Source organism: Macrobrachium nipponense, chromosome 42 (genome assembly GCF_015104395.2).
Source record: "Macrobrachium nipponense isolate FS-2020 chromosome 42, ASM1510439v2, whole genome shotgun sequence".
Taxonomy (NCBI): Eukaryota; Metazoa; Arthropoda; class Malacostraca; order Decapoda; family Palaemonidae; genus Macrobrachium; species Macrobrachium nipponense.
In genome coordinates, this window is record NC_061103.1 from 22,030,060 (window position 1) to 22,057,975 (window position 27,916).

Below are 27,916 nucleotides of genomic sequence, written 5' to 3' on the forward strand. Positions count from 1 at the left end.
ATGATGCATGAATTCGTAAAGCGTGGACGTAAAAAGAAGTTGTTTTAAAAAATTCGTCATAAATCGAAATATTGTGCTAGGGACTTGTTGCAAAATGAAGGTAATTGATTGAATATTACTAGACTGTACGTGTTGTAGCTTACAATTGCTGTTTTCGACCATTTCGGTCGAGTTAAAGTTGACCGAAGGTCAAATTTTTTCTATTTATAGTGATTTATATGAAAATATTTCAAAACTGATAAAAGCTGCAACCATGAGTTATTTGTTGTTGTATTCTACATGAAATTGTGCACATTTTCATTTATAAAACTTTATGTAACGGCTAATATAAAATGGTGCAAACATTACGACAATCTGATGAAAGAATTTCTGATTTTTTCGGCTGAGTTACCGCGTGAACGTAAGGAAAAAGTATTTTTTTTAAATTCACCATAAATCGAAATATTGTGCTAGAGACTTCCAATTTGTTGCAAAATGAAGGTAAATGATTGAATATTACTAGAATGTAAGAGTTTTAGCTTACAATTGCGTTTTTTTACCATTTCGGTCGAGTCAAAGTTGATCGAAGGTTGAAAATTTGGCACATATCGTTATTTATATGAAAATATTTCAAAACTGATAAAAGCTACAACCATGGGTTGTTTTTTTGTCGCATTCTACATGAAATTTTGCACATTTTCATATATAAAACCTTATGTAACGGCTAATATAAAACTGTGCAAACATTACGACAATCTGACGAAAGAATTTCTGATTTTTTCGGCAGAGTTACTGCGCGGACGTAAGGAAAAAGTTTTTTTCAAAAATTCACCATAAATCAAAATATTGTGGTAGAGACTTCCAATTTGTTGCAAAATGAAGGTAAATGATTGAATATTGCTATAATGTAAGAGTTTTAGCTTACAATTGCATTTTTCGACCATTTCGGTTGAGTCAAAGTTGACCAAAGGTTGAAATTATGGCACTTATCTTTATTTATATGAAAATATTTCAAAACTGATAAAAGCTACAACCATGGGTTGTTTTTGTTGTATTCTACATGAAATTGTGCACATTTTCATATATAAACTATTTAACGGCTAATATAAAACGGTGCAAAAATTATGACAAAGTGACGAAATAATTTCTGACGTGTCGCTGATGCTGTTTAGTGCGAGAAGAAAGAAATTCGCGCATGCGCGCCTGGGTAACGCTTGTAAAAAAAGCAACAGCTTGATCAGTGAACTCCCAGGATCCCTCAAGGCATGATTCAAAATTTTTTGCCAAGTAGGCCTATAACTATTTTTCCGTGAATATTTAAAAAAAATACCTTTTAGCGTTGATGTATTTTACGTCAATTAAGAACCCATCAGATAATTTTCATCGACGTAAAATACGTCCAGTAGGCGTTTAAGGGTTAAGCTAACTTTTAAATGAAGTTACAGTAACTTTAATTTAATTTAAAAGTTAGCTTAATACTTAGGGAGCATGATTACGGTCCTATTTAGTGTTCAAACTCTAGAAGTAAATATTTATTAGCATTTTTAGAAGACTGCCAAACTTGAGGGAAACTTCCTCTTAGTGGGGGGAGGGAGGTCTGGAACCTAACCTCGTGTAAGTTAGGGTATTACTGTATACAGTTTACCAGTACATAATTACAAGAATCATGGATTCTTTTGATTCATTGTAATTTCATCTTGGTTTTCCAAATATTTGTCATTTTATTAGCTTTGGTGTGCCCTTCGTTAAGCATGGAAACTTTGCCAAATTTATTTTACCGTGTCTTGTTTTTGTTTTTTTTTATATATATATAAATAAAAATGTCTTCTGCTTTGAGTCCACAGTAACTGTTAAGTTTTAGATTTTGTAGGTAGAGGGCTTAGTGCCATTGACCTGGCAAGAGTTGGGTCCGTTAGGCACCAATTGATTCCAGCAGATGGTACTATTCTGTGGAGGATATGACCCAGTCTTGTCACGTTTTCCTAGCTCTTGGATATGTTTCTCTATGTTACTTACAAGATGAAGAGGAAGGTTTATAGTAATGATGAAGAGGGTTATAGTGTTTTAAGACCACTCTGATTTGTTATCTTCAGTGAGCTATGTTTCCTGCATTGTTTGACCTGAAGGCTCTGAATTTTTCCTCAAAGATTTGGTTTTAATTTGTGATAGACACCATCTTCCAAACACCGTTTTGCCTCCTGGTCAAGGTACTTTTTCATCAGTTTTTGCTGTCAGTACCAAAGATCTTTAATGCCACAGTGCTCTTAGGCTTTGTATTTTGCCAAGAGAAGTCCTTCATTTGTACTCTTCTCACCAACACAGAAGCACCTTTCAACCTGGAGCTGTTCATTGCCTGGTCTAGGTTGATTACAGTATAGGCTTAGTCAGATATCTGAGTTACTCTAGTATAGAGTTGTCATTTCTCTTTGTAAAATGGAAGTACTAGTCAGTTTCAAGTGCTAGTCAAGTAAGGCAGTGTAATGTGATAATTTCTAACATATCATACTTTACTGGCTGTCTAGATATTATTAAGCTTGAAAGGTATATCAGGCTGCAAAACATTTTAATTATGATACTTTAAGAGTTTACATGTAATTTTTAAACTTCTTTTCCAGAGCCAGTATAGTGTAGCAGATCTGGAGCACCGACTCTTAGAACTTGAAATAAAAAATCAACCACGCTCAGCTTTGCTTGGTCAGCTTCTTGCTTTGTATTGCCGTATAAAGAATGTTGAAAAAGCAGAAGAAACCATGAAGGTAAGAAAGAAAGTTACAATATTCAAATAACTTTTGATATTAGGGGAAGTTTTAAAACTGGATCATATGCAAATGTCCAGTTTTTATAATTCAATCTGTCCCTTCTTGGTTCATCCAGTCTGTTAAAAAAAAGCAAAAGTTTATTTTCAATTTCATCTTTGTAGTTGGCCCAGTTATCCTGTTATATTATTTTATATTTTAATGGAGTCTCGAAAGATGTCTGTGGATTGAAACCTTGGGTAAATATTAGATTAATTTTGCCTTATTAAAGTATCTATTTACATAACAGATTGTTTTTTATGAATATTGGTTGTGATATCACAAACACCAACCATACTCATAATGCCTTGTCGTTGGGAGGTGAAGACTTCAGAGAGCAGTTGCCGATTAACTTAGGCCTAGGCATTTCCACTAAATTGAATTGGTTAAATGTTCTTAGCCACTCCACTGAAATTTTAGAAGTTAGGGCAAATCTTTGAGAGAATGTTTCCAGTACTACTTTATACTCATTAATTGAAATTGGAAAAGTGCAAAACATGTTGATGTAACTGCTAATGATTGTTTCTGTATCCTCTGCAATCAGATATTGAAGTTCTTACATGCAACAAATATAGTAACTATAAATGTCTAACTCATTTATTCATGAGCTTATATCTTTTTAATTACAGAAATTGGAGGCATTAGAGTATCCCATCACCCCAGGTCAACATGTTCTCCTTATTGAAATGTATGTTAATGATGGGCAACTGGAAAAGGCCCTCAATTTATTTATGAGTTCCTGCTACAAAGGAACAGATATAAAAAATGATTCCTCCTAAGTTCTTAAGCTAGCTGGTGCATGATTTCAAAAGGAATGATTGAAGGCAAGTTTATTTAATTCCTTGCTATAGACAGTTAACAGTTAAGGACATTGATGAAAAAATGAGGCTGTAAATGGTTGCAGAAGTCATGTTAACAATTGTTAAAAGAAGGCAATCTTTCTCCCATCTTGTAATGTCTTTTCTTAGAATTTACCTTCTGTGAATGTGTTTGTAGTAAATATTTTTGCTTATGATTTTCTCCATATAGAATGGCCATCACATTAAATCACTATTATTTTATTTTCTTAATTTTTGTATCTTATCTATTTTATAAGGAATTTATATATTTTTATCATTGCAGAAACTTTCAAGTTGTTAGACAACAATGCTCCAGAAAGTAGCAGTGAAGAGATTGATGATGCGACTGGAGCATTCATGGGTGGTTCATTCCTCAATAATGCCATAGGGAAAGATGGTGTCACCACTGATGTTATACAACAATTGTTCGATAAGCTTATTGAAAAGAATTACATGAAACCTGTTGCTTTTAGCTTGTGGAGCCCTAATTAAGGTTCACTTGGCCAAGTAAGTTTTAGATCTTGTAGGTTTATATTGGTGCTTGGGTAATAAGTTCAGTATATCTTAGTTTAGCCAAACCACTAAACTGATTAACACTCTCCTAGAGCTGGCCCGAAGGATTATAATTTTTACATGGCTAGGAACCAATTGGTTACTTAGCAATGGGACTTACAGCTGATTGTGGGATCTGAACCACATAACACATATTGATACATGAATTCCTAATTACCAGAAATAAATTCCTCTGGGTCTGTTTTGGCAGAGTGGGTAGTGAACTCATGCTACCAAATTGATAGGTGAGTATGCAAATCACTTGTCCAGTGAGGAACTCTAGGTATTTACTTAAGTAATATGCCATTATAGTAATTTCTCCGTTTATTTAGATTAATACATCCAAGACTGTGCTGGATATTGGAAATTTCTAGACCTGATGAAAAAAACCTGTATACTACATAAAAGTAAAACGGCCACTTTTGCACCATAATTCCCCCTACCTTGTCAATACTACATAACATTATACATTAAATGTGCTTATAAACACCAAACACAACTTTGGTATCTTTATAAACAGTAGATTGCACTGTACAAGTACTGTAGACTGCACAGAATGGGCAGTCTCCCAACTGGGATTTGACCCTGGTACTGACTAGCCTTACTAGGGTTCTCTATGAACCAATTTGACAAGCCAACAGATAGGAACTTGACTCAAATAAGTCTTCTTGCTAGCTCTAGCGTCTACCAAAAGGGTAAGGGAACTGCATGGCCTGTCATATGAAGTGAAACATTCCAGAGGTTGGAAGTCATTAATTTTTTAATTTATACCAGAATTCCTGGCTAAGATGCAGAATCCATCAGCTGTAGATGACAGATTTGTCTCCTTTTCTATACCTTCTTTGTGAGACTGTGGGTAATGACCCTGAAGAAATGTTATTATTTCCTGTCAGAGTACATATAAGCACAAACTTTAGTTTACCTTACCTCGGTGTGATGCATATATAAGACAATATCTAGAAGATGAGGTAACTTGATTTATAAAAGCATGGCTGGCGGTTCTTGGAGTGACTTCAAGTATTTTCATTTTTCATTACAGTGATGACTTGCCTGCTGCTATGGATGCTTTTGAAAAAGTCTGCAAAGAATACAAAATTACTGCAGTGAAACATGAATTGACATTGGCATGTATAAAACTGGAGGATACTGAAAAGTAAGTAAAAATACGGATATTGGTAGTAATTTTGTTTGACCATAGTTTATATTTTTATGTAGAATTTTGATGAATGTTATTGTACAAAGTATTTTTCACCTAGTTTCAATGGCATGGAGATGCCATTGGGATAAATGAAAAGCCTTCTAAATTTTTTTTTATAACTAAAACAAAAGTGACTATTGTAGTGGTTCTCTTCAAGCTCATAAACTTTTAGACTGTTAAAACCAAGTGGGCAGCTCACGAGAGAGTTGTGATCTTGACTTGAGGTATTTGTGAACTGCCTCTCTCACACACATCTTTTTATATATTTGCTCATAAATGTACCTAGGGGTTGCTGTTGGTTTTAGTTCTTATTGTAGATGATAGTATGTCAAGTTATAATTGTAATTTTGCAAAGAAATATTAGAAAAGACATGTATAATCCAAAAAAGTTATTGCATCTTTGATCTCGATAAATTTACATAAATATTTTACAACAAATATACTGAGTTTGTTACTGATTTTTAGTTTTTATCTTTTATGATATTGTATGAGCTGTAATTATAATTTTACAAAATAAAATCAAATTATCAGAAAAAACATGTATAACTTGGTAAAATTTACAATTGTCTTGTAAAAGCAAACCCCACAAGGTGTAAATTGTAATTTTCAACTTCTCGTAAAAGGTAGGGAAAATTTTTTTAATATGTATTTTTGTACATGGAACTTACCCAGCAGATATATACTTAGCTATAGACTCCGTCGTCCCCGACAGAAATTCGAATTTCGCGGCACACGCTGCAGGTAGGTCAGGTGATCTACCGCCCCTGCCGCTGGGTGGCAGGAATAGGAACGATTACCGTTCTAGAACCAGATTTTCTCTGTCGCGGTAGTGTCAACATACGTTGTTGCTACCTCCTGACTTGATTTTCGTTTTTTCATCGCCATCGACCTTCTGGGCTGTCTTTTGCAGGGAAGTACTGGGTCTTTGGTTTGGCATACGCTTTTATTAACTTTTTAATGAATTTGGCTTCGAAATTTCGAAGAATATATTACCGTGAACTACCGAATTTTGTTTTTCGGTAGACACTTATATTTTGCAATAAGGGAAATATTGATTTTTTTTTTTTTTTCACTAATACGTGTATAAGTGTTAGAACTTGATGAAGGAAATATAAGATCTAACTTCCTACTTTAGGAAGTCAGAAAGCATATAACTAGATACGCTTCCTTTAGAAGCTTTAAGAGCTCTCGTACTAACGAGCAGTTAGAGGTATTGACAATTCTATAGTTGTTGCATCATTCCTCATCACCAAAAATTCTTAACTCCACAGAATCTACAAATTCATATGTGCAAATTTGAAGATAAATGGATGGAGCTCAAAAGGCGAGCTCTAAAAAGGTAAGAAGTGAATATAGTGTTCCCAGTGCAGTGGAGGGTGCGTCTGATCGGCTCCTTAGCGCTTCCAGGCCTAGACCTCTTCCAAACTCCCAGACCCAGTGGAGGAGGAAAGTCGACAGCCGCAGGAAGGTTAGGGAGAACCCCCACCGGTCAGGCGTCCCCTCGGCAGGTTCTGTAGAACGTCCCAGACTGCCAAGGATAGCCATTGATAAGGCATCCTTAAAAAAGTGCGTCTCTTCATCTTACATCCGAAAGACGAAGAATGTATGTTTGGAGCGATGATCTAGCGCGTTCTCTGAAAACTAAGAGAACACTGAGCAAGAGCCAGCCGCTGCCAGGAAGCCGCGTTCCAGCAAGCTAGCGTGAGCTACGTTCCTATAGCCAGCAGCGAGCGCGTTCCAGCTAACAGACTAGCGCAAGCCGCGTTCCTACAACCAAACGCGAGCCGCGTTCTAGAAAATTTTTCTTGGCGCAAGGCGCCTTCAAAGAGACGAAGCGCCAGCCTAAATTTGCGCCAGAAAAACAGACGGCTAGAGCAAGGAGCCTTACAGTAGAGTGGCAATCAGAACGATCCTTCCATTGAACGTTTCCGGGCAAGAGGCTCTTTCTAAAAAGGGGTCTAGTAGGCGCTCGGAACTGTCAGGGCGCCACGGGACCATTCCCCACGCAAGCGAACGTTCCAGGAGCGAGTCTTCCTTTCTAGCGTGTCTGGAACATTCCATGGCTGCGCGGAACCATTCCAGGAGCTAGGTGCAAGGATCCAGGCGCCAGAATATCCTTTCTCTATCTGCCTCGGCAGGGAAAGAAGGTAGTAGATTATCTGCTGTATGAGAATACGATACGGCAAATCATAAGCACATACCGAAGTTTCTTCTTTGCTGAGCAACTCAGTTACCAGTATCCTTCCAGAATTTCCTAGGAGGACTACGCTTAAAGGGATTGTTAAGACAACACCTACTTAGCTTCTAGATTTATCGAAGTCTTGTTCGCTTAGATATGCATTATGAGAACTTCCTGAAGTTCGATAATAATTTTATAAGATTCCTTTATTAAATGGAGTAGCTGGCAACTCTGGAAGAGTAAGGCCAGTCGGCTAACGAGACTGCTATCGCTTAGACACCAACGCAGTATCATGTAGGTGTCGGTCATGAGTGTTCGTAACATGTCTCTCTCCTGCGGGATGGAATGAATAACCGTGTCCTCTCCCCTACAATCGTGGTTTTAGCCTCGGATTGAGGGGATAGTTAAGCAAACATAAATAATATATTGTCTGCCTTTTGCTAAGAAGCTTTCAATAAGAAAGATATTACAACATTTCAATGCTGTTTACCGTAGTAGTAACATTTTTAAAGATTCTAACGCAGCAGAACTCTATATTGTATAATGCTCTCATGCTTTACGAAAGCATGGCTTATTAGAGTACATGCTTTAGTGAGAACAAGAATGAATGTATGTAGTAGAATTCACTTTTAAGACTACGGTATGGTCAAGTCTTATGCACATACCGAGGTTAACTACAGAATTCCTAGTATCCTTACAAGGTTTCCTAGATTAATGCTGTTTACCACAATGTGACAGTATTATAAAGGATTCTAATACGGCAGCGCGCGATATATATAATTCTCTCATCCTTTCGAGAAACGCACACAACCTTTTTAAATTCGGATATTGCTCAAGAGAAGTTTGGGTGAGTCGGATGGGAAACATTCTCTTAGTGGCAGAAAGTTGTTTCCCTGAATGGACTATACGACGTATATAAAAGTTTTTTTCCCACTAAGAACGGAATTAACATGTGAAGGTGTCGGGTACCATAAGGGCATAGATGTTATGGCACATAACCTAAAAAGAACTAGAAGGAAGCGCCAGCCTGGCGCAGCGCCTGCCACACCATCCAAGATATTTTCTCGTTTTAGCGAGTTATTAACCTAAGAGTCCAGTAGCCTCTCGGACAGCAGGCTCGTAACGACAAGATTCGTTCCTGATTTCGTTACCCATTTAATCGAAAAGGGGTCGCTTACAGGAATGTGGATGAAATGATTTATTTTAATCACTTAGGCCAATTCCACGACTCTCTCATATCGCAAAGTAGCAATCGAGAATCTCTTTTTTTCGCCCCTGTTCGCGTTAACAAAAGAGAACCTATTTGGGAACAGACACGGAACGTAACGATCCTTAAGAGGTTTCGATGCAAGATTTTGCATGTCCGTGAGAACCTTCTCGATCGAGGTAATAACTGTTAACGTATGTCTAACATTTATTGAAAAGAGTTGTGAGAACCTGCGGAAAGTCGTCTTCATAGATCTCTTTGTAAGGTAGAAGACGAACAGGCTTCCTTTAGACTGCTTCTTTTTCCTCGAACCAAGAGAGGTAGCAATATAAGACATCTTTAAATTTAAAGAAGGGGAAATAAACATTAGCCTTTTTTCCCCTAGTTATAAATTCTTAACAGATATTAAGATAATTGGGCGTCAAAGGAAGAGAGGATGGTATGCCTCATTTTGGCCTTAAGAGAGGTTGGATTCACAGAAGTCACGTTCTTCTCAACAGCATGTTTCGTAAGGCTTTTCCAAGAGTATCTGGATATTCTATCAGAATCTATTATAAATAGACCTATAAAACCTCTCCACTCTGAGTCTGTCCGCGTACATACTGACCAGAAGTGGACATGAATGAGAGGTTTTTTTCAAGGTAAATGACAATAGTCATGGCTAAGACATAGAATTGCTGCAGATCGTGCTAGATGGAATTGAGGAAACTGTCCTCTTCGATACCTCTGTGAACCACATAGCGAGGTTTTTTCTTCACTTTCAGAGGGAAGAATCACCTATGTATATATCTGCTATCAAAGAATGCAGTAAAAGGCCATACTCTGTCTCTACAAAGGGAATTAGAGATAACAGAGGATTAAGATCTTCGGGATCTTATACGATACCGCAAATACGACAAGAGTAGATATCATGTACTTCGAATGGGATTTTTTTTTTTTTTTTTTTTTTTTTTTTTTTTTTTTTTTTTTTTTTTTGTGGCCACAGATTCCGTGTTCCGACAAAATGGAACTGCTCCTCATCAAACTTCTTTGAGGAAGTTTTATGAAGGAATTCTTTGTTTCTCTTAGCCCTAAACGACCAAGAAGACAATTTTTTTGGGAATGTCATTGGAATCTCGCATCAGATTCATGGAGACTCGGCAATGGGTTCTTGCCAGCATAGTATGTCTGGCAAAAGAAATAAATCCCTCTATTCCTGACGCAACGCTTTCAGATAGAAGTTTAGTCGCCCAGGCAGGGTACTTACATTTTTCATCTACAGAAGAAGAGATGGTTTAACGTTTGCCTACAGAGTCTTCGGGGTGCGATGAGGGCTCAAAAAATGCTTCCCAGAAGGTATTCAGCAAGGATACAATAAGAGCTAGAAATCAGGGTTTCCCCGCCCAATTTCAGCTCAGTCTCTCCTTCGACTTCCAGACTCTTCCCTTCCCTTCGGGCAAGGATAAGGGAAGATTCTGCAAACGAGGAACCTCATCACATGTAAGAGAGATCTCGTTAGCAAAAGAAGTGTTCACGAAGGATCCTCCCTCGGAGGAAGACTCTTTCTCTCTCGTATTGTTAGATATCCTGTCGTCTACTGGGAGGGGGTGTAGCTGACTAAAAATCACCTCCCCCTTGCCAGGGGCCAAAAGCTCAAAGGGGAAGAATTTCCTTCCACCCTTCTCCAGTCTCCTGATAAACTATGTGGTTTGTTCAGGACTCTGCGGACAATGTAGCGCCAGCCAAGCGCCCAATGCCAATACAGGCGAAAAACGCCCAGAGGCGGACAGTTCCAAGGAACTCGGTCATGGTCTGATACTGAGAAGGAGCGGGCCTCCAACCTGGCGCAAATGCGCCAGAGGAACGAACAAATCGGACAGATATAAGAGTGTCCGATGTGGACATTGCCAGACAGCCTAGAGACTCTTCCAAGCTCGAAGCTCCAGCAAGTGGAGGAGCCCAAGCAGGCGCGAGGCGCCAGCCAGGCTCTAGGAGCCAGCCAGGCTCTAGGAGCCAGCCAGGCTCTAGGAGCCAACCAGGCTCTAGGAGCCAGCCAGGCTCTAGGAGCCAGCCAGGCTCTAGGAGCCAGCCAGGCTCTAGGAGCCAGCCAGGCTCTAGGAGCCAGCCAGGCTCTAGGAGCCAGCCAGGCTCTAGAAGCCAGCGAGGCGCCATCCAGGTGCCAGGCTCCTTCAAGGCTAGGCTCCAGTCAGGATTGAGGATCCATCCAGACGCAAGGATCCTTCCAGTAAAGAGCAACCTAAAGCTCTGTCATGTAAGAGGGCTAGTCCCCATTGATATGATACAGGTAAGGCTCTGCCATGTAAGTGGGTCAGCCCCCATTGGCACGATCCGAGAAGGCTCTGTCGTGTAAGCGGGCTAGCCCCCATTGACATGATCCAGAAGGGTTTGTCAGTCATAGGTCCCTCACCTCGCTGAAACTCTTGAGGCATGCAGACTCATAGACAGTAATCATGAAGTCTTCTGCCAGGCTCCAGGTGCCTTCCAGGCGCAAGGCACCAGCCAGACGCAAGGCTCCAGCCAGGCGCGAGGCGCTAGCCAGGAAGGAGGAGCCAATCAAGCGCCAGCCAGGCGCGAGGCGCCATCTAGGCGCGAGGCTCCAGCCAGGCTCTAGGCGCCATTCAGGCGCAAGGCTCCAGCCAGGCGCGAGGCGCTAGACAGGCGCTAGGCGCCTGCCAGGCACGAAGCGCGAGCCAGGCTCCAGGCTTCACCCAGAAGAGATCTATATCAAAGAACGCCCTGGCCTTCTTTGAGACATTGTGATCTCCTAAGCACTTGATAAGTGCATTGATGATTCCTTCAAACAGCTGAGAATTAAAAGTGCATGAAGTGCGAGCTTTTCCGAATTCTTGTTCTTTCCCTAACAATATGTCATAAGGACATATTAGCTGTCACATACGGGAGATGCAACTCTGTGTTTGACTTCCCATTATCCGAAGGATGTCAAGATAACCTTCGAGGGATCCTTCTCTCTTGGTTGATACGTGTCTGCGGATACATTGCTGGGATAGGGAGCAGATACTGATCCTTAACTAGTGAGTTAAATTTTATTTAACGTCGTGTTTTTTCTTTGGGTTGTTTGAAAGGAGTTTGTAGATAACTCTTTTCAACTTAAGCACTAACCCTCGTATTAGGATCAGGTGATCGGGATCGGTGTTGTGCTCCTTAATTATGCCACTAGGCATAGGGCATATTGTCATGTAAGAGGCTGCTGTCGACGTAAATGGATAAGACCCCATCGACAGACCCACAAGAACTCTTAGCCATAGGTCACATCCTCGCTGAGGCTCTTGAAGGCGAAGCAGATTCCTAGGCATTAGCCATGGAGTCTTCCGCCTGATCAAGTATGGAACCAAGGGTTTTATTTATTTATTACCTACAACGTATGTTGTTTACCTGTCTATTCAGTAAATAATTGTCTCTTTCCCACCACCAAGGGTGTCAATCAGCTAAGTATATATCTGCTGGGTAAGTTCCATGTACAAAAATGATATTGTTAAGATACAATAAAGTTTTGTACATACTTACCTGGCAGATATATACGATTGATGGCCCAGGCCCACCTCCCAACCTCCCCTCAGGAGACAGGTGGAAGAGAAAATCTGGTTCTAGAACGGTAATCGTTCCTATTCCTGCCACCCAGCGGCAGGGGCGGTAGATCACCTGACCTACCTGCAGCGTGTGCCGCGAAATTCGAATTTCTGTCGGGGACGACGGAGTCTATAGCTAAGTATATATCTGCCAGGTAAGTATGTACAAAACTTTATTGTATCTTAACAATATCATTTTCCCTTGCACCTTTTGCTTTAGCATTTCTTCCTCTTTCCACTGGTGTGTTTTTTCTTAATTGGCCAACCTCAAAGTTTACCAGGCCTGGGGTGCTGCATATTGATTTTTTTAGTCTGGCTGTTAAGGGTTATTTAAATGGATTTTATAATTAAACCCTAGTGTAATACTCTTAGGTGTATAACTAGTTTTCCCTAAGAGATGTTACTGAACTTCTGCTGTTGCAAAGTCAGTCATTTTCTTACTGGAAACCTCAGAAATAGCATGATTTCAAGCTTTGAAATACTTGGTTTGTTTATAGTGAACCTATCAATCTTGAGCCTAAATGATTATCTTGACGTACCCAGTCACAGTGTTTCTAAAATCTTAAAGCTGAAAGAAACCAAACTGCTAAGACTTACTGTGTGAATATTCACTTGGACCATTGGATGAAATCAACTGCACAGCTTATCTTTGCTTTCAGAGGCTTTGTTAGCTATGAAAAATGCAAATTCAGTAAAGCTTCGCTGATTCTAAGGCTTTTTATTTGGATTTTTGAATTTGGATAAAAGAGGCTTTTGCTCTTAACACTGGAAAATGTGGAAGCTGAGAAAGAATTTGAATAATTTATGTCCATTGAAGTAAACTTATTATCAAAAGAATTAAATGCATTAAAATACAATTAGCTACTGTTTTAATAACTTAGAGATGGAAGGTTCAATCAAACAAAAAAAAAAAGGGAGGGGCAGGGGACTGCCACTAATCCTATTGGATGGGAGCAGAATGATTCATTTAGGAGAGCCTGGCCAAGCATCAAAGGAACTGGTTGGCTGGTGCCCTGTCCCAGGAGTTTTGGCTGCAGGGTGTGCTGCATGAAGCAGCAGATGATTATATATCAGTTTAGTCAGTATTATTTTAGTTTTATTTTCTGTATTGGTGAAATGTGGGCATTGTTTAATTTATGGGAAACCCAAATGTCTTCATGTATCGAAGTTGTGTTTTGACGTCAAGACAAGATGGCAGCTTCGGGCTGGAAATGGAAACTTGGAAATGAAAACAAACAGAATGGAGAAAACCGGTGCGACTGATTTAGTGTTTTGTTTTGTTAGGGGAGAGCTCTCCAACTTATAGGAATTAGTGGGTTGTTAGTTTTGTTGTGGTGGAGTTCAAAGTCTTAAGCTGGATTATACTGAGATCAAGGAACGTGAACAGGTGGGTAGACAGTATGACTTGCTTATAGAAAATATTAAGCTAGGAAAATATTCAGCATGTGGCTGAAGGTTATACCCGAGAAACTCCTTACTATTCTCCCGACTGTGGACAAGAAGGGTCTCCTGGGGTCACGTTCAGAGTGACGGTTTGCCATTGCGAGGATGGCAAGGGCGTCCTCATAGGAGGTGCCCGTGGTTGACATTGCCATCCAGAATTTTGTGTATCATACTGTCTGCTGGTGTTTGTTTGAAGCAGAGAGGATTGCTAGGTGGAGGAGGACATTGCCATGTTCCCTGTGTTTGGTAGGCTGACCCTTTGTGAAAGATGGAGGGAGATCCTCTTGGAGAAGTGAGTAGTAGTCATACCAGTGTGAGAATGACAGCCTCCATTCTCGGGGCAGATATTTAGTCAACTATTCTCATAGAATCATTGCCAGCAAAGGGGCTGTGTATCATGATGTTTTATTATTATAAAGGATTAGTTTATCCAGACCTCAGAACCTAATAAGGGCTCTTCTCAGGCTGTGAGATACTGTTCTCTGTTCATCATGAGGTACTGGGCAGTCTTCTGATCCATACAGTAGAGCATAAGGTAAACTGTCTCTCATCTTTCTCTCTCCCTCTCTCTCTCTCTCTCTCTCTCTCGCTCCTCCTCTCTCAATCTCTCTCTCTCTCTCTCTCTTCTCGCTCTTCTCTCTCTCTCTCTCTCTGTACTGGTTTTATGTGGGAGTAGATGATGTTCTTCAGAGTTGCTCACCTGTTCTTGTATTCGATGTTCATGTAGCCCCTGTAGAACAGGCTTCTTCTGAAATGATGCTGTCAAGGTGGAATTTAATTTGTGTGCTCTATCTCTCTCTCTCTCTCTCTCTCTCTCTCTCTCTCTCTCTCTCTCTCTGGTGGATTAATTCCCATGTTCTGGGTAATCTTGTGATGATGTGTGCTACACTGATTTTTATTATTGGGTATGTCCTGTGCCATTTATCCGGGATATATTAAGTTTTTATTGAGTTCAGCTTGAATTCAAATGATAGTGTTAATTCAGTTGCTTTAAAGTTTGTTTTTTCAAGTTCTTTTGATACATTTCATTCTAAGAATAGTTGATGTTAATAAAACTGTAAAGTTTTTTATGTTTAAAAAAAGAAAATGCCAGACTTGCAGTAGTGAACAACCTATGTTTCGATTTCAGTTTCTTTGAAGTTTATGTAAGGTATCTTGAAATTACCAGAATAAGAATATCCAGTATTGCAACACATGAGTTATTGCCTTATAGCTATGTGTTTTGAGTGATAGGTAGATGTACTAGCATCACATATTTTTCATATGCATCTTGGCCCGATTAGAAATACTTTACTTGAAGATTAATCTTGTATGAAAGTTTGGATAATATGGAGAAACGTAATTCAATCCTTGAATATAGATATTAACATAAGTGATAAGAAGAAAAAATTATTATAATCCTAGACCATGTTTTGGTTGGCAAGAGCAACAAAGAAGGTCATTCACTGAACTTGGAAGTTTTTGGAGGGGCAATTGTTTTATGAATATTAAAATTACAATATTTATTTTCAGGCTTCAAAAGATAATGGATCTATCCATATCTATTCATGGTGAGATGAATAGTTTGTATGACCTGGTATTTGCATTCATTGAGTGTGGCAAAGTCAGACAGGCCAAGAAAATTTTAGAGGTGAGTTTTAAATTCTGCGTACAGTTAGTTTTCATGTTGAGAGTATTGGCTATACAAAAGGTATTGACCATACAATAAAGCTTTACATATCCACACCACTGGGAACCTAAGGAGTCCAGATTAGTGAAAATTCCAAATTACAAAAGCATTATCTCTTAGCAGTAGCTAAATAACTCATCATCCCTTCAAAATATATAAACAAATATTTGTTTAATATTCTTCCTTGCGTAATGTGTGACTCCAACTTCTTCCTCCAAGCAATTATTGTATACACCTCGGGTTCAGTGTGAGTCTTGCTTTGTAGGCAGTCGTCAGTTATTCCAGGCTATGTATTGAAATACAAGGAAGATAACAGGTAATTTATTTACCAGTTAACTAACCACATATGGCAACAGCTGCTGAAATACATTAAAGGCAGTAATGGCTTCAAAAGTAAGGTCATGTCTTAGTAGATGTACATATACTAGTTGCAGAGTTGTGGAGTAGGAAGCTAATGTAAGTTTAAAACAGTTTTATATCCCTTTAGTTTTCAAGAGAATTTTCAAGAATATCTCAAATTTTTAGGCTAGTTACAGACCATGATACAGTACATATATGCAAAGATTTCCTAACAGGCAACTGTTCCACTTGAGTAATTGTACTGTTGGTTCAAGCAGATTATACAGGAGTTATGAAATTCTATGTAAAGGGACTGTGATTTGAGTGTTGGTATAGTATTGGAAGGTTCATGGTTTTAATGTTATGTAATTTAAAGGCAAGTTTATTTATTTAATGTTGATAAAATTTGTTTCATAGACACCTGGACTAAGAGCTCGCCATCAAAGACTAGAAAACCGTTGCAAGAGGCTTCTGGAGGAAAACAGGTTAACTGAACTGGAGCAGCTTGTGGCAATAACAAAAGATGTCTTCGACATTGATCGAAACAGGATGTTTATGTACCTTTTTGAAGGTTACAGTAAGTATTCAAATTCTGTTAGTAGGGGCTAGTACTGTCTTGTGCGGCAGATTCGGTGCACTGTAGGCATTACTGAAGGTTCTTTGTAGCATCCCTTTAACCCTTAGCTGTAATCCCTTCTATTCCTTTTACTGTACCTCCATTCTTATTCTTTTTCCTAAATCTTATATTTTCTGAGCTCTGCTAACAGTGGATTCATAGTGCAAATGCAAGGTTCTCCTCTTGATACACCTGGCAAATCCTTTTACTGTCAATTTCAGTTAAGCATTGAATGACCTCATAGGTCCCAGTGCTTGGCTTTGGCCGAAATTCCTATATTCTCTCTCTCTGTCATACTTGAATGTTTTTTTGCTTTCATTTTATATAGTTATCAACAAATATTTTGTCAGCCTTTTTTCATTAAGGGGTTAGACAGGAGTGAGTTCTCACCATTCTTCCTCGTTTCCTATGATTTTTTTCCCTTTGCTTTCTTTCCATCCACTATAAACTATCTTTTGCTTATGTTTGTTTTCAGTCTTCTCCACTTTGTTCCACACACCACCTCTTCCTCAAATTCTGATACACCAGCCTCTTATCTTAAATCTAGATTCATTGTTATAGTATATTAACATCTCTTGCTTAATCAGTTGATCTGGCGTCCTTCTACCTTTGCAATGGCATTTCTTTACTTTTCTCTGTATTCCAACATGTCTTCAAGATACACTAATGTGCATTATAACCCACCTCTTTGCACAGTAGTTTTCTTGTATTTATCTAATTTTAAAGCTATTTTTTTTTATCTTTATCATGAAGCCATACAAACCCTAATGATTCTAATGTATCTACCAGTCTTTGCACCAGCACCTTCTCCATTATATTCTGAAGTACTTAGTCTTATTTCTCTCACTTCCCAATCTGCAGAGCATGCTCTTTTCCTTTGTTTACCACTGCTGAAAGGCTTTTCTGGACCAATCACTTCTGTCTTACAGCTTCTGTTCTAGTAGTTTTCATCATCCTGAGACCTTTAAACTCTTTAGCTGTTATCTTTTTGATTGGTCCCATTATTATTTTCACTTTCTCCAGTTCATTTAAAATTTTTTTAGTGGTCCAATGTCTCTATACTCAACTGAACTTCTCTATTTCATCTTTTATAAACTGCACCTTTTACATATTTTTCATCTTTCCTGGGCTACTTTGACATCTAGAATATTTTATCTTTTTCATTTATTGTGATGGGATTCCGATTCTGTTCTCAACTCATTTTGCTTTCCCTGACCTTTTCTTAATTTCCCCTTCTCTTTCTCATATATTTTAAATTTCTTACCATTAACTTTTATTTTATCAGGGCGTAAAAATGATTGTGACAAAGTCCCTTGGTGTGTGGACAACTATGCAAAGAGGAGAATATCGAGCCTAGTGAGTCTTTTCTCTGGGATTTAGTTAGGGCAGTTGTTGACCAAACATGAACGGGAAGTACCTTTTGTGATACCTGCTGCTCCTCCAGCCAGTGCTGCACCAACAAAAGCTCCTGTTTCCAGCTCCAGCAACAGAACCTGTGGTCAGCTCCACATCTACTTACAAGCGGCTCTCGGAGATAAAGACTTGAATGCCGCATTTAAAGAAGAAAAAAGAAGGCAAGTTCTCATTTTGGAATGTTTTGTTTTCATTATCAACAATACAGTGGTACCCACGACATACGTATTAAGCCGTTCCGAGGCGGCCTTCGTGGTCATGAGCTTTTCGTATCTTGAACTGCATTTTACATGTAAAATGCCTAATCCGTTCCAAGCCCTACAAAAACACCCCAGCAAATTATATTTCCAGGCTTACAACACATGTTCTAGGGTTATGACACCGATCTGACGGAAGAAATGTGACTCCAAAAAGGCAAAATACTGTAGGTAGTACTTGAGTAATATTCAACTGCATGTAATGTTCAACCCCATTTTTACTGCATATATTAGGACTTTAGCATATGTCCCAAAGCAATAAGCCTAGCCTATGTTAGCAGTTGCTACTGTAGCCTAGTCTATGATTCTGATATCTAAACCTAAGAAGCTAAAAGCTTAGAATATGCCAATAAATTGTATAATAATCAGTATGTACTCATTTCAAATAATTGTTAATTAATCATTAACTATAGTACACAAACAAACAAAAAAAACCTTTCAACCATTTGTTTACATCAGCACTTACAAGTACCGAACGATCGCCAAGCAATCACTTTTCCTAGCACACAGTAAGACCATAAATTTTCATTATCTCTCTTCAATTAATGAAACTACCAACAGTATAATACCATTTATTTCTATTCTTTATTCTATCTTTACCTAATGGAGATACCGAGGTTATTGACAGCTTATAATGAACATATACGTAATATTAAAACAGAAGAAGAATTCTAGAAAATATGTATTTGTTGGCTTCGATGATAGCAGTCTGATTTATTTTATATTTTATGATATCTAATTCACAATTTTTTAAATTAAATTATTACATGTACTCATTTCAAATAATTACTTAAATAACCATTAACTATAATAAACAATCAAACAAAAAACCTTCTAAACTTCTGTTTACATTCAGCACTTACGAGTACCGAACGATCGCCAAGCAAACCACTTTCACCTAGCACAAGTACGTACAGTAATCAAATTTACATAATCTCTCTTCAAACTATTGAAACTACCAAAAAGTATAATAACCATTCATTTCTATTCTTTATTCTATCTTTACCTAATATTGTTTTTTTTTTTTTTTTATTAAATGTATTGCATGAATAAGTTTTTTCAATTTACAGCATCCTTCTTTTACCAATGGAATACATAGAGCACAAGGGGTAGATGCTGACCAATAGGAGAGCAGGATTTTATGGGGTGACTAGCATCAGGAACCAATGGGAGAGTGGGAGGATGGTGGCGAGTTTAACCTCAGTTGGCGGCGCGCGAGTTTTAAAATTGTTCTCGGTGGTCCGGCGAATCTTGGGACTTGACAGCAACAACCTTTCGTAACTTGAACTATTTTCGTATGTAGAGCCAAAAAAATCTTCGTATTTGCTTTCGTATCTCGAGTTTTTCGTAAGTTGAGCCTTTCGTATGTTAGGGTACCATTGTATGTCATTATATTCTGTGACTGTTTGGGTTCACCACCTAACATCAACTCTTGTAGGTTGAAGTTGTTCACCAACATCTTTATGCCACTTTTTTTCATGCAGTTTTTTCCTCACTTTGTTCTCTCTCTGCCTTGGTTTTAAGCGCGCATAAAAGATATAGATCCTTATTGGGGGTATGTCTGTAACCTTGCTGATTCTCCCCACCCCCTACTTTTTCCTAATTCCTAAGTGTTGTCACAAATGATATTAGTTATTTACTCTTCCTTTTTAGGATATCATTGTAATTTTTCATTTTTTCTGGACTTTTAACAGCTTTAAATTTAAATTGCAGAGTGAAGTTTTAACTTTTGTTCCATATCTGAGGTATAGTGGGGTAACTTGGTGGCGAGGTAAGGCTTGCAGCTGCTTTATATTCTCACTGGACAGTGGCCTTGTCAGAAACAACTGTGTTTGTTACAGAAGACGTAGTTTGTACAAGTTGTGCTTGATTTAGGCAGACGATCATTTATAATGGCTAGTGCCTAAGCTTTTTGGCAGGAATGTCTTGGTTTTTATGGCTTATTTCAGATGACCACTTTCTCTGTTTCTTCACCTTTAGTCAAAGAGCATTTTTTTATGAAAAGCTCATCAGCACAGCAATGATGCCACCTACAGCAAAGATTAGGGTTCATGACATGGATCAGTAAACCTTCAGTCATGGCCACTCAGATTGTTGAGCCATTGCCCTGAGTCACTTCTGCTTAAGACAGTTCAGACTTCCATTCCAGTGTCCCTCCACCACCTGAACTGCAATATCCATTTATCACTGTGTCCAAGTTGGCAGCTTTGACCTTCAAGTCACTTTCCAGAGTGGTTATTTTGTGCATTTGTGCCAATCGGTATATCTTACTTCCTCAAGAAAAAAAACCATGGACCCATCCTAAGGGCGCATTCAAAAGCAGAAAGTATTGGCCATGTATGCCCAACTCTTGATGTACCATTTTACCTGAACTAGTGGTCCTGTACTATCAATCCCACCTGCAATTGGTCACACCCCATTTTATCCAAAGTAATGTTCTTTGCTTTGGCCACCCATGGCATTTTGCACCCTTCTCCCCATTTGTTCCCGCCTATGATGAGTTTTTATCATTGCAACCTCTACAGCAGTGAGAACTGACCAGTCATCCTCTGCATTATATTAGGAGGTAGGACAGCAATGACTTCCAAAGCCATCAGGCCTCTGATTGGACTGCTCCAGTGAGGGGCACAAACAATATGGAAAGGTCGTTCAAAGAGAGCAGAGTCTCGTGGATCCATTCCCGAAGAAAATAGAAGGAGTGCGTGTAGATCATGATGTGGCAACTGCTGCTGTAGATCACAATGGCAACTGTTCAAGTAACTTCCCAGATGACTGCAGGTTGATAATATTATGAATTGATAACTTTTTTGGTTGATCTGTGCTTATTTAACTATCTCGGTACACCAGAGGGGCTATGGCTTAGCTGGTACAGCATATTAATTGTTATTTTTTTAGTTCATTATTTAAAAAATACTTGGTTTTGTTTTTTTTCAAGTTCTTTAATTTTCATTTTTAAGAATCTTTTCTGACGTTGACATAACAAAAAAACTTTATTTTTTAAATATGAACAGTTTACCAAGCACAAATGGATGGGGTTATTAGCTGGTACTTTATTAGAAGGTTTGGCAGCATTGGATGTAAATGTAGATAACAATGTTTTGTAACCCAAGGCAAAGGCAAAACAAAGGAAACAACGCAATATATAATACCAACATATGTAAAAATATTGCATTGCACAGTTTCATTTTTTTAAAACACCACACAAATATGGTATCCCAAATAAAGCAAAGTAAAAATGCATCAAAGATCAAAATCTAACATAATACTGAGATTACAAATAAAAAAAATATTTTAATCTTCAAAACCTGAAAGATTTTGCTCATTATTATCATTAAAAAAAGATTTATCATGATGCAATACATTTCATTATATTAGACTTGCTATAATAGATTTACCGATGAACCCTTTTAATTACGACTGTTTTTACTTTGTCTGTTTGTAATTTTACCTTAAGTCAGGGTTGGTTAAGGAGAGTAAAAGTGCCAGAAACATTGATATACAACATTTAAATTACTACTCATCCCTTAATTCATCTATCATAGTCTGCTAGTACAAGAATGAATCTTGTGACTATACACATTGGTGTACGATACTTCTCTTATATGCTGTTGTAACAAAGTATATAGTTTACACACACTTCATTCAAAAGCCATATGCAGGATGAATTTATGAGACTGTTTCCAAAAAAAAGAATAGCATTTTTGATGCAGGGAAGTATAGTGTTCAGTACATTTTGTATTGTGTGCTGTTACGTGTATTTTATCTTCTCCGAGAGGCAGAATTCAGAAAAATTTTAATTTTTTTCTTATTTTCAGACTAGAAAGATCTGTACAAAGTTATCAGTCACTAATGAGTCCAAGTTAATTGAGGGTTTCCTTCAAGAATCAAGATTGCCAGAAGCTACTAAACTAGCAAGAGAGATGGCAGTTGCTGGACAACTCTCCCGCTGGCAAAGTCATGAAATACCTTCTAAACAAACTAAGTGCTGCAGGAGATGTTGATGCAGTAATTTCTTTGACCAGTACCTTGATGAGGTAAGATGATAACCAATGGCTTTTCTGTTTGTAACTGTCAGGAGGGATCACTTAATGGTCCGCAAAGATGTTACCAGAGAGAGAAAGTGCAGTGTCTTAACTTCTTTTTAGTTGTCCTTCACTTACCTTTTCACCTTTAAATTTAAAAAAAATTTGGTGACCCCCATCAGTCTAGATTATTATTATTAATAGGGGTTAGTTTTTCCAGACCTCTGAGTCTCAAGTAGACTCTTCTCGGGCTGGTTCTCAGGGATCAATCCTGAGAAAGAAGAAGAAGAAGAAGAAAAAAAAAATTAGACTATTTGAGAAACCCGTCTTATTTAAAAAATTTATGATTTTATTAATTGAAAAATCCCTGCTTTCCGCAAGAATATTTTTTCATTTCCGAACTCCGCAGATAAATAGATCTTTCCTGGGTCCAATTTGGGCACTCAACAAGCAAATGCTGTACTGTCATGGGTGTTTGACATCAGTCTAGAAATGTGACTCAGTGTTCATATCTTCTTTATGATAACTTTAAAATCCTCTTAATACATATATGAAAAGGGATTCATTGCCACTTGTCAGAATTTTAATTTTCATGTAGGGTAGAAAAGTATTTCAGCTACCACATTTGGAATGGAAGGTTGGTTAGTTAATTAGTCAGATGGTTTTATGCAGAGGTTGTAATGTGGTTGAAATAATCTTCCATAAGGATTTTTGTATTCAGTCAGTGCAGCTGTGAAAGTTAGGAATATGAAACTTCATTTGTTCATATATGAAACAAACCTTCGGTCTTAACATAGGGTAAATACTCAGCGCCAGCTTGGGGAAACCGGTAAAGTTTAAAAATAATTGTGTACGCAAGGGACTATTGGCATCTGTGCTTGGTCATGAGACATGTGGAGCCACCCACATACCCCTGATTAAGTTGTGACCCGCTAGTTATTTTCGTACCGCCTTTTAAGTGAGGACGTGCTTTGCTCCGCCCTCCTTTTAAAGCCGGTTTAGTTTGCCCCCTGTTGTTTTCAAATTTGTTGCTTGGAATTCCCGGGTATGTGAACATGAAGCCATCTCCATGCTGCGAGACTTCTGGATGTCACAAGAAGCAGAGAGAGGAATGATAACAAACCTACATGAGTGGATGAATTGGTTTGTTAGGAGAACATGTCTTCTTATCTTCCTTGGACGCAATGAACTATACCATTGTGTAAAACCCAGAAGTCTGACTCTATGATATTCATATATGTCTTAGATTCGGAAATACTGGTCAGTTGTTTCGTAGAATTCTGGTATTCAGAAAACTGATCAAAGGTGGCAAACTCCCAGTTGGTTATAGTACTTACCTCCCACCAAGAGTAAGTCTATCCTAATGTTAAGACCGAAGGTTTGTTTCGTATATGAACAAATGACAAATTTTTAAAAAACCAATTTGTATTTTTCATAACTTACAAACCTGAGGTCTTAACATACAAAGGCCCACCTCTAACCACCCCTCTATCAACTAACCTGGGTTTGGAAGAATAACTAACGGGGTCACAAGTTAATGAGGGTTATGTGGGTTGCTCCGCATGTCTCGTGACCAAGCACAGATGCCATTAGTCCCTTGCATACACAATTATTTTATAAACTTTACCGTTTCCAGCTGGCGCTGAGTATTTATCCTAATGTCAAGAGCTCAGGTTTGTAAATTATGAAAAATACAAATTGGTTAAAAATTTGTCATTTTTCTACTTTAGTATGAACATATTTTATAAAGAAACTTCGTTCATGCAAACCCATAATTATAAAAAGCTTTATTCCATGCAAACATCTCAAAGCCACACCTTGATAGATCTTGAGAAGAGAAAGATCCCCTACTGTTCATGCACGGACCTCCTTCACTGTCCATCAAGGTTTACTTTTATTTTTCAATGTGGTATCTTGGGTATGTATCTTTCTCATTTCTTTGCATCAATCCATTTTCTCCTGTTCACCCTTTGGGCAAGTGCAAACTTGTTCATGGACCTCAGATCTGGGACCTTTTGGACTCTCCATGCTCTTATTTCCTTGGTAGTTTTCTTCTTGATGTCTTAAATCAGGACACTGAGGATTTGTGATCAGTACTCATTGGTACTTTTATTACTAAAAGGACATATATTATTAAAATTGACAAATGATAATGGTACATAACATTAACAAAGGCAGTGGCAATTTTGGTATTGCCACAAAAATGGAACTTTATCATTGAAAAATTACCTGATTCGTGATAAATCCCTGCTGTAAGCTAGCATACACCAACCAATTATTAAAGATGAATTTTACCTATTGTTAAATTTAGCTTATATATCTCTGTGCCGATTACATGAGTCAGCATTAAAAAAAAAAATGAATGGCTGCCTGGATGCCTGTTTAGTTCACCTGTTCACCAAGTGTGTTTCGAATGTTTTAACTCTGTCAGAATTCTCCTTGCCGCTGTTTCACTTAGACAGTTGGTATTCTATGAAGTTGGGCTGTTTTGTACCTGTTTACGGTATTGTCATTTCATTTTCCCCATGATGTCTTCCACCAGAAGCAAAAACCAATAACATCAGGCTATGTAAGAATGATTGTTCCTACACGATATACAAACCCTCAGTCCTTTACATAAGGAATTACTTTCGGTTGTTGTAGCTGGAATTACGGCCGTTAAATTCTTGAACAAGGTGGTTAGGCATTAACTACCATGTGGCAGGCGGGTATGCCAGCCTACCAGGATGCAAACACTCCACTTTGCCTTCGGCCGTCTTCCGATGAAGACGTGTGTTTGTGAGCTCTTGCTGACTGGTTATTGATAATTTTTCCCAGTGGGATCTTTCTGGTTTATTTTTTTTAAATATGTATATATGGTGTTTGATATTAATATTAAATTCAATCAATTCATTTAATATACAACCCACTTTTTGTGATAGCCTTTATAGCTGCCTTTCTACTTTGTGGTAAGAGTCGGCGGCAAAGGTATGCCAAATTCTTTATTATTTATATTCTTTTGCCCTTTAACGTGAGGACGAGATATGTATTTAACTTGAGGACGAGACATGTATTTAACGTGAGTGATATTGATCCTGTAACAAGACTTATTCATCCGAAATTCACGCTTACACTTGGGAATTACTGAGGGGAACTTCAGAGGTTTGTCCTTTGTTTTATTTTTTATGGTAATTTCTCTTCCCCACTCATCCTTTCACTTACTATTGGTGTTTGGGGGATCTCCTCTCACTTCGGAGGGCGGTGCCCTTGGATGCGAGAGGAGTATCCTTATTACTTTAAATCATTTTTTCTTTATTTTACAGACTAACAGTGGTGATTGTGTTTATAGCAGTATTGGTTGGATAGCTCTTCGTATTGGTTATCCTAACCTTGGAATTGTACCTGTGACTCTAAGCATGTTGTGATACTGATCCTCGAGTGTGTGTACTGATCCCCTGCTGATAATCATATTCATTTACCACTACTACCCTGGAGTTACATCACTGGACGAAGCTTTCGCGCTGCCCTGTGATGTTTATCTATTCCTGATGGTAGAAGTGTGTCAGAATTTGGAGGAATCAAAGAGGAAGAGAGCTCATCAAGTGTCGTTATCCTCCTCTTCGAGATGATCATATTTTCATCAGTCTCCACCCCTTCAACTCCTAAAGGCTCTTTGCCGCAGAAGGAGAAGGTTGTCTCCCCCCTTAAGAAATCTCGCACAGGGACTTCTAAGGGTCTGTCTTCTCACTGAGGTGGCGGTTGGGTCTTCCGCTGGCTCTCCCGTTCCTTCAGGAATGGGAACCGTCATGCTGTCCCCAGGGTCTAGCGTGTCAGGAGCCATAGAAGCGCAAACTTCGGTTCGCACTTCTGCTGCTAGTCCCAGAGGTTCTGCCCCTAAGATTAGCTCCGTGTCGGGCACTCGTTCGCGAGTCCCCGAGTGTACGTAATCTTCGGATTCGCATGCAACCAGAGTCGTTGACGCTGAGTCCGCTCACCGTCATGACTCGGGCACAGGGTGGAAGAAAGGAGCGAGTCGCTCAGGTGACTCGCGCCTTGTCGTTGATCACTTGTCTTGGTGATTGCTCTGTTCCCAGGGTTGACGTGACGGTCCCGTGGGACCGTCCACGCAGAGACCGGTGGAGGCTCCCCATCCAGTCCTCTTGAGAGGTTTCGCCCTTGACGAGGATTTGGATGAGTTGGAGGACGGTATAGGCTCTCTCCAGTCAGGTGCATGCTCAGCCCCACCCAGACGACGGTCACGTTCGTGCGACCGACCAGCCTCGGTCGTGGCAGACGCTTCGCCTGCCATGTGAGAGAATTTCGTAACCCTCCTCGAGGAAGCATTCTCTCCACTGCTGCTCCGTCAGGTCCTCCTTCCCAGGTCGCGCTGGGGCCTGCTGCTTTGGCAGCTGCCACACCCTCTTCCTGGATGGGAGAACCATCTGCCACCCTGAGGAAGTTGGAGAAGAAGAGGAAAGGTGTCGTCGTCATCTTCATCGTCGTCGTGTGCTTCTGCTGCCTCTTCCCCTTCGACTTCCAAGGCCCCCAACCGAGGAAGAAGAAGGTGGCCTCCTCCTCCTCCCCCCCAAGAAATCTTGCACAGGGACTTCTAAGGGTCTGTCTTGCTCCGGTGAAACAGGTTGGTTTTCCGCTGGTCCTCCGGGAACGGGGCCCGTATCTCCTTCCTCAGGGAAGAAGAAGACGGGGACCATGGAGGTACCAGCCACCACTGGTACCTCTGCTCCCAGCTCCAGAGGTTCCAGCTCTGGACCGGGAACCGTCTCAGCCGCTCGCGAGTGTCATCAAGTGTACAGGTGACCGTGCAGCCAAGGTCCAGATGGCAGAGTACGCTCACAGTCAGGACCAGGCATGGAGCGGAAGGATAGTAAGAGTCGCTCAGGTGACTCACCAGACCGGATATCACTCGCATTTCAGTTAAAATGCAAATGCTTGACCATATTTTTCTTGCACTCGATGGTTATAGCTGAACCCATTCCTTCATGGAATGGAATACCTGGCAACTCAGGATGACAAGTTAGCGAGAGCTAACGGTGTATGGCACTGCCAGCCACTTCCAGTACGGCTGGCTCTCCGAGATAGTTCGGTCGGGTATTGTCTCTCCTCCTCTGCGATGATTGACTACCGATTAGAATCTCTACCCAGCAATCACAGACTTAAGTCTCTGGTTTGCTGGAATTCGCGCATACATGTATGACCATCTCTCCTGCATCACCTTTTTGCCGTCGCAGGAATTTTCAGACAGAGATATCTCACTAGACTCGTTATCATCTTTCTGTTTTACCTTGCGGGAACAGAAGTCTGTAGCCTAGTCTTCCGCATCATCACACCTGCCACTGCAATGACTCGGAATTATTTTCTTCAGACAATCTGAGTTTGTCTTCTAAATACATCTCTTAATTCGTAGGTGTGCAATTATTTTGTTCACCCCGAATTGTAGATGAATAACGGAAGACTTCGCCTGTTCCCCACCCTGCCAGCTCTGCTTCCAAAGTAAATAGAAATGTCCTCCCTGATCCAGCCCATGAGAAGTGGTTCTTCAGGCAGTACAATCTCTGTTGTCATTACTGGAAGACGCTCTGCTTTCATTGCAAACTCTGACTTCTCGCCAAACAGCAATGTAATAGCAGTTTAGTGTTTTCAGTTCTATGTAAAACAACAGGAATTAAAGCCGTCTTTACTGGTTGGTGTCATCGACGGGACTTTTTCTATATTCAGAATCTTGAGAGAGAACTTCTCTCGATTCAACTGTGAAGACAGGTCCGCATTCACCTTAGTCGTTCACTAGCATATAGTAATGTTTCTCCTTAGTTGAGATTCAACT

The 27,916-nt window shown here is 39.4% G+C and overlaps 2 protein-coding genes across 2 annotated transcripts in view; both read left to right on the top strand.

Annotated features, from left to right (window-relative positions):
- Nucleotides 1-3,538: 3,538 nt before the first annotated feature.
- LOC135213296 (leucine-rich PPR motif-containing protein, mitochondrial-like) lies at nt 3,539-20,141 on the top strand. The gene is made up of 8 exons (XM_064247277.1): nt 3,539-3,598; nt 3,897-4,120; nt 5,205-5,318; nt 15,292-15,409; nt 16,205-16,364; nt 17,689-17,759; nt 19,787-19,844; nt 20,023-20,141. The coding sequence occupies exons 3-8, from the start codon at nt 5,224-5,226 to the stop codon at nt 20,139-20,141; spliced, it is 621 nt and encodes a 206-aa protein (XP_064103347.1). The 5' UTR covers nt 3,539-3,598; nt 3,897-4,120; nt 5,205-5,223.
- A 1,897-nt stretch (nt 20,142-22,038) lies between these two features.
- The window catches only part of LOC135213420 (uncharacterized), a 37,053-nt gene continuing 31,175 nt past the window's right edge, over nt 22,039-27,916 (top strand). Inside the window, exon 1 of the mRNA XM_064247381.1 lies at nt 22,039-22,107. The gene's annotated coding sequence lies outside the window, so the exon portion shown is untranslated. The remainder of the gene's footprint in view (nt 22,108-27,916) is intronic.

What these genes read in the sequence shown, in the direction of transcription:
- LOC135213296 (XM_064247277.1), top strand. Translation starts at nt 5,224, where the DNA reads ATGGATGCTTTTGAAAAAGTCTGCAAAGAATACAAAATTACTGCAGTG. An exon ending in AGGCCAAGAAAATTTTAGAG is followed by an intron (nt 15,410 to 16,204) that starts GTGAGTTTTAAA and finishes TTTGTTTCATAG; the next exon opens with ACACCTGGACTAAGAGCTCG. An exon ending in TGGGGTAACTTGGTGGCGAG is followed by an intron (nt 19,845 to 20,022) that starts GTAAGGCTTGCA and finishes GGCTTATTTCAG; the next exon opens with ATGACCACTTTCTCTGTTTC.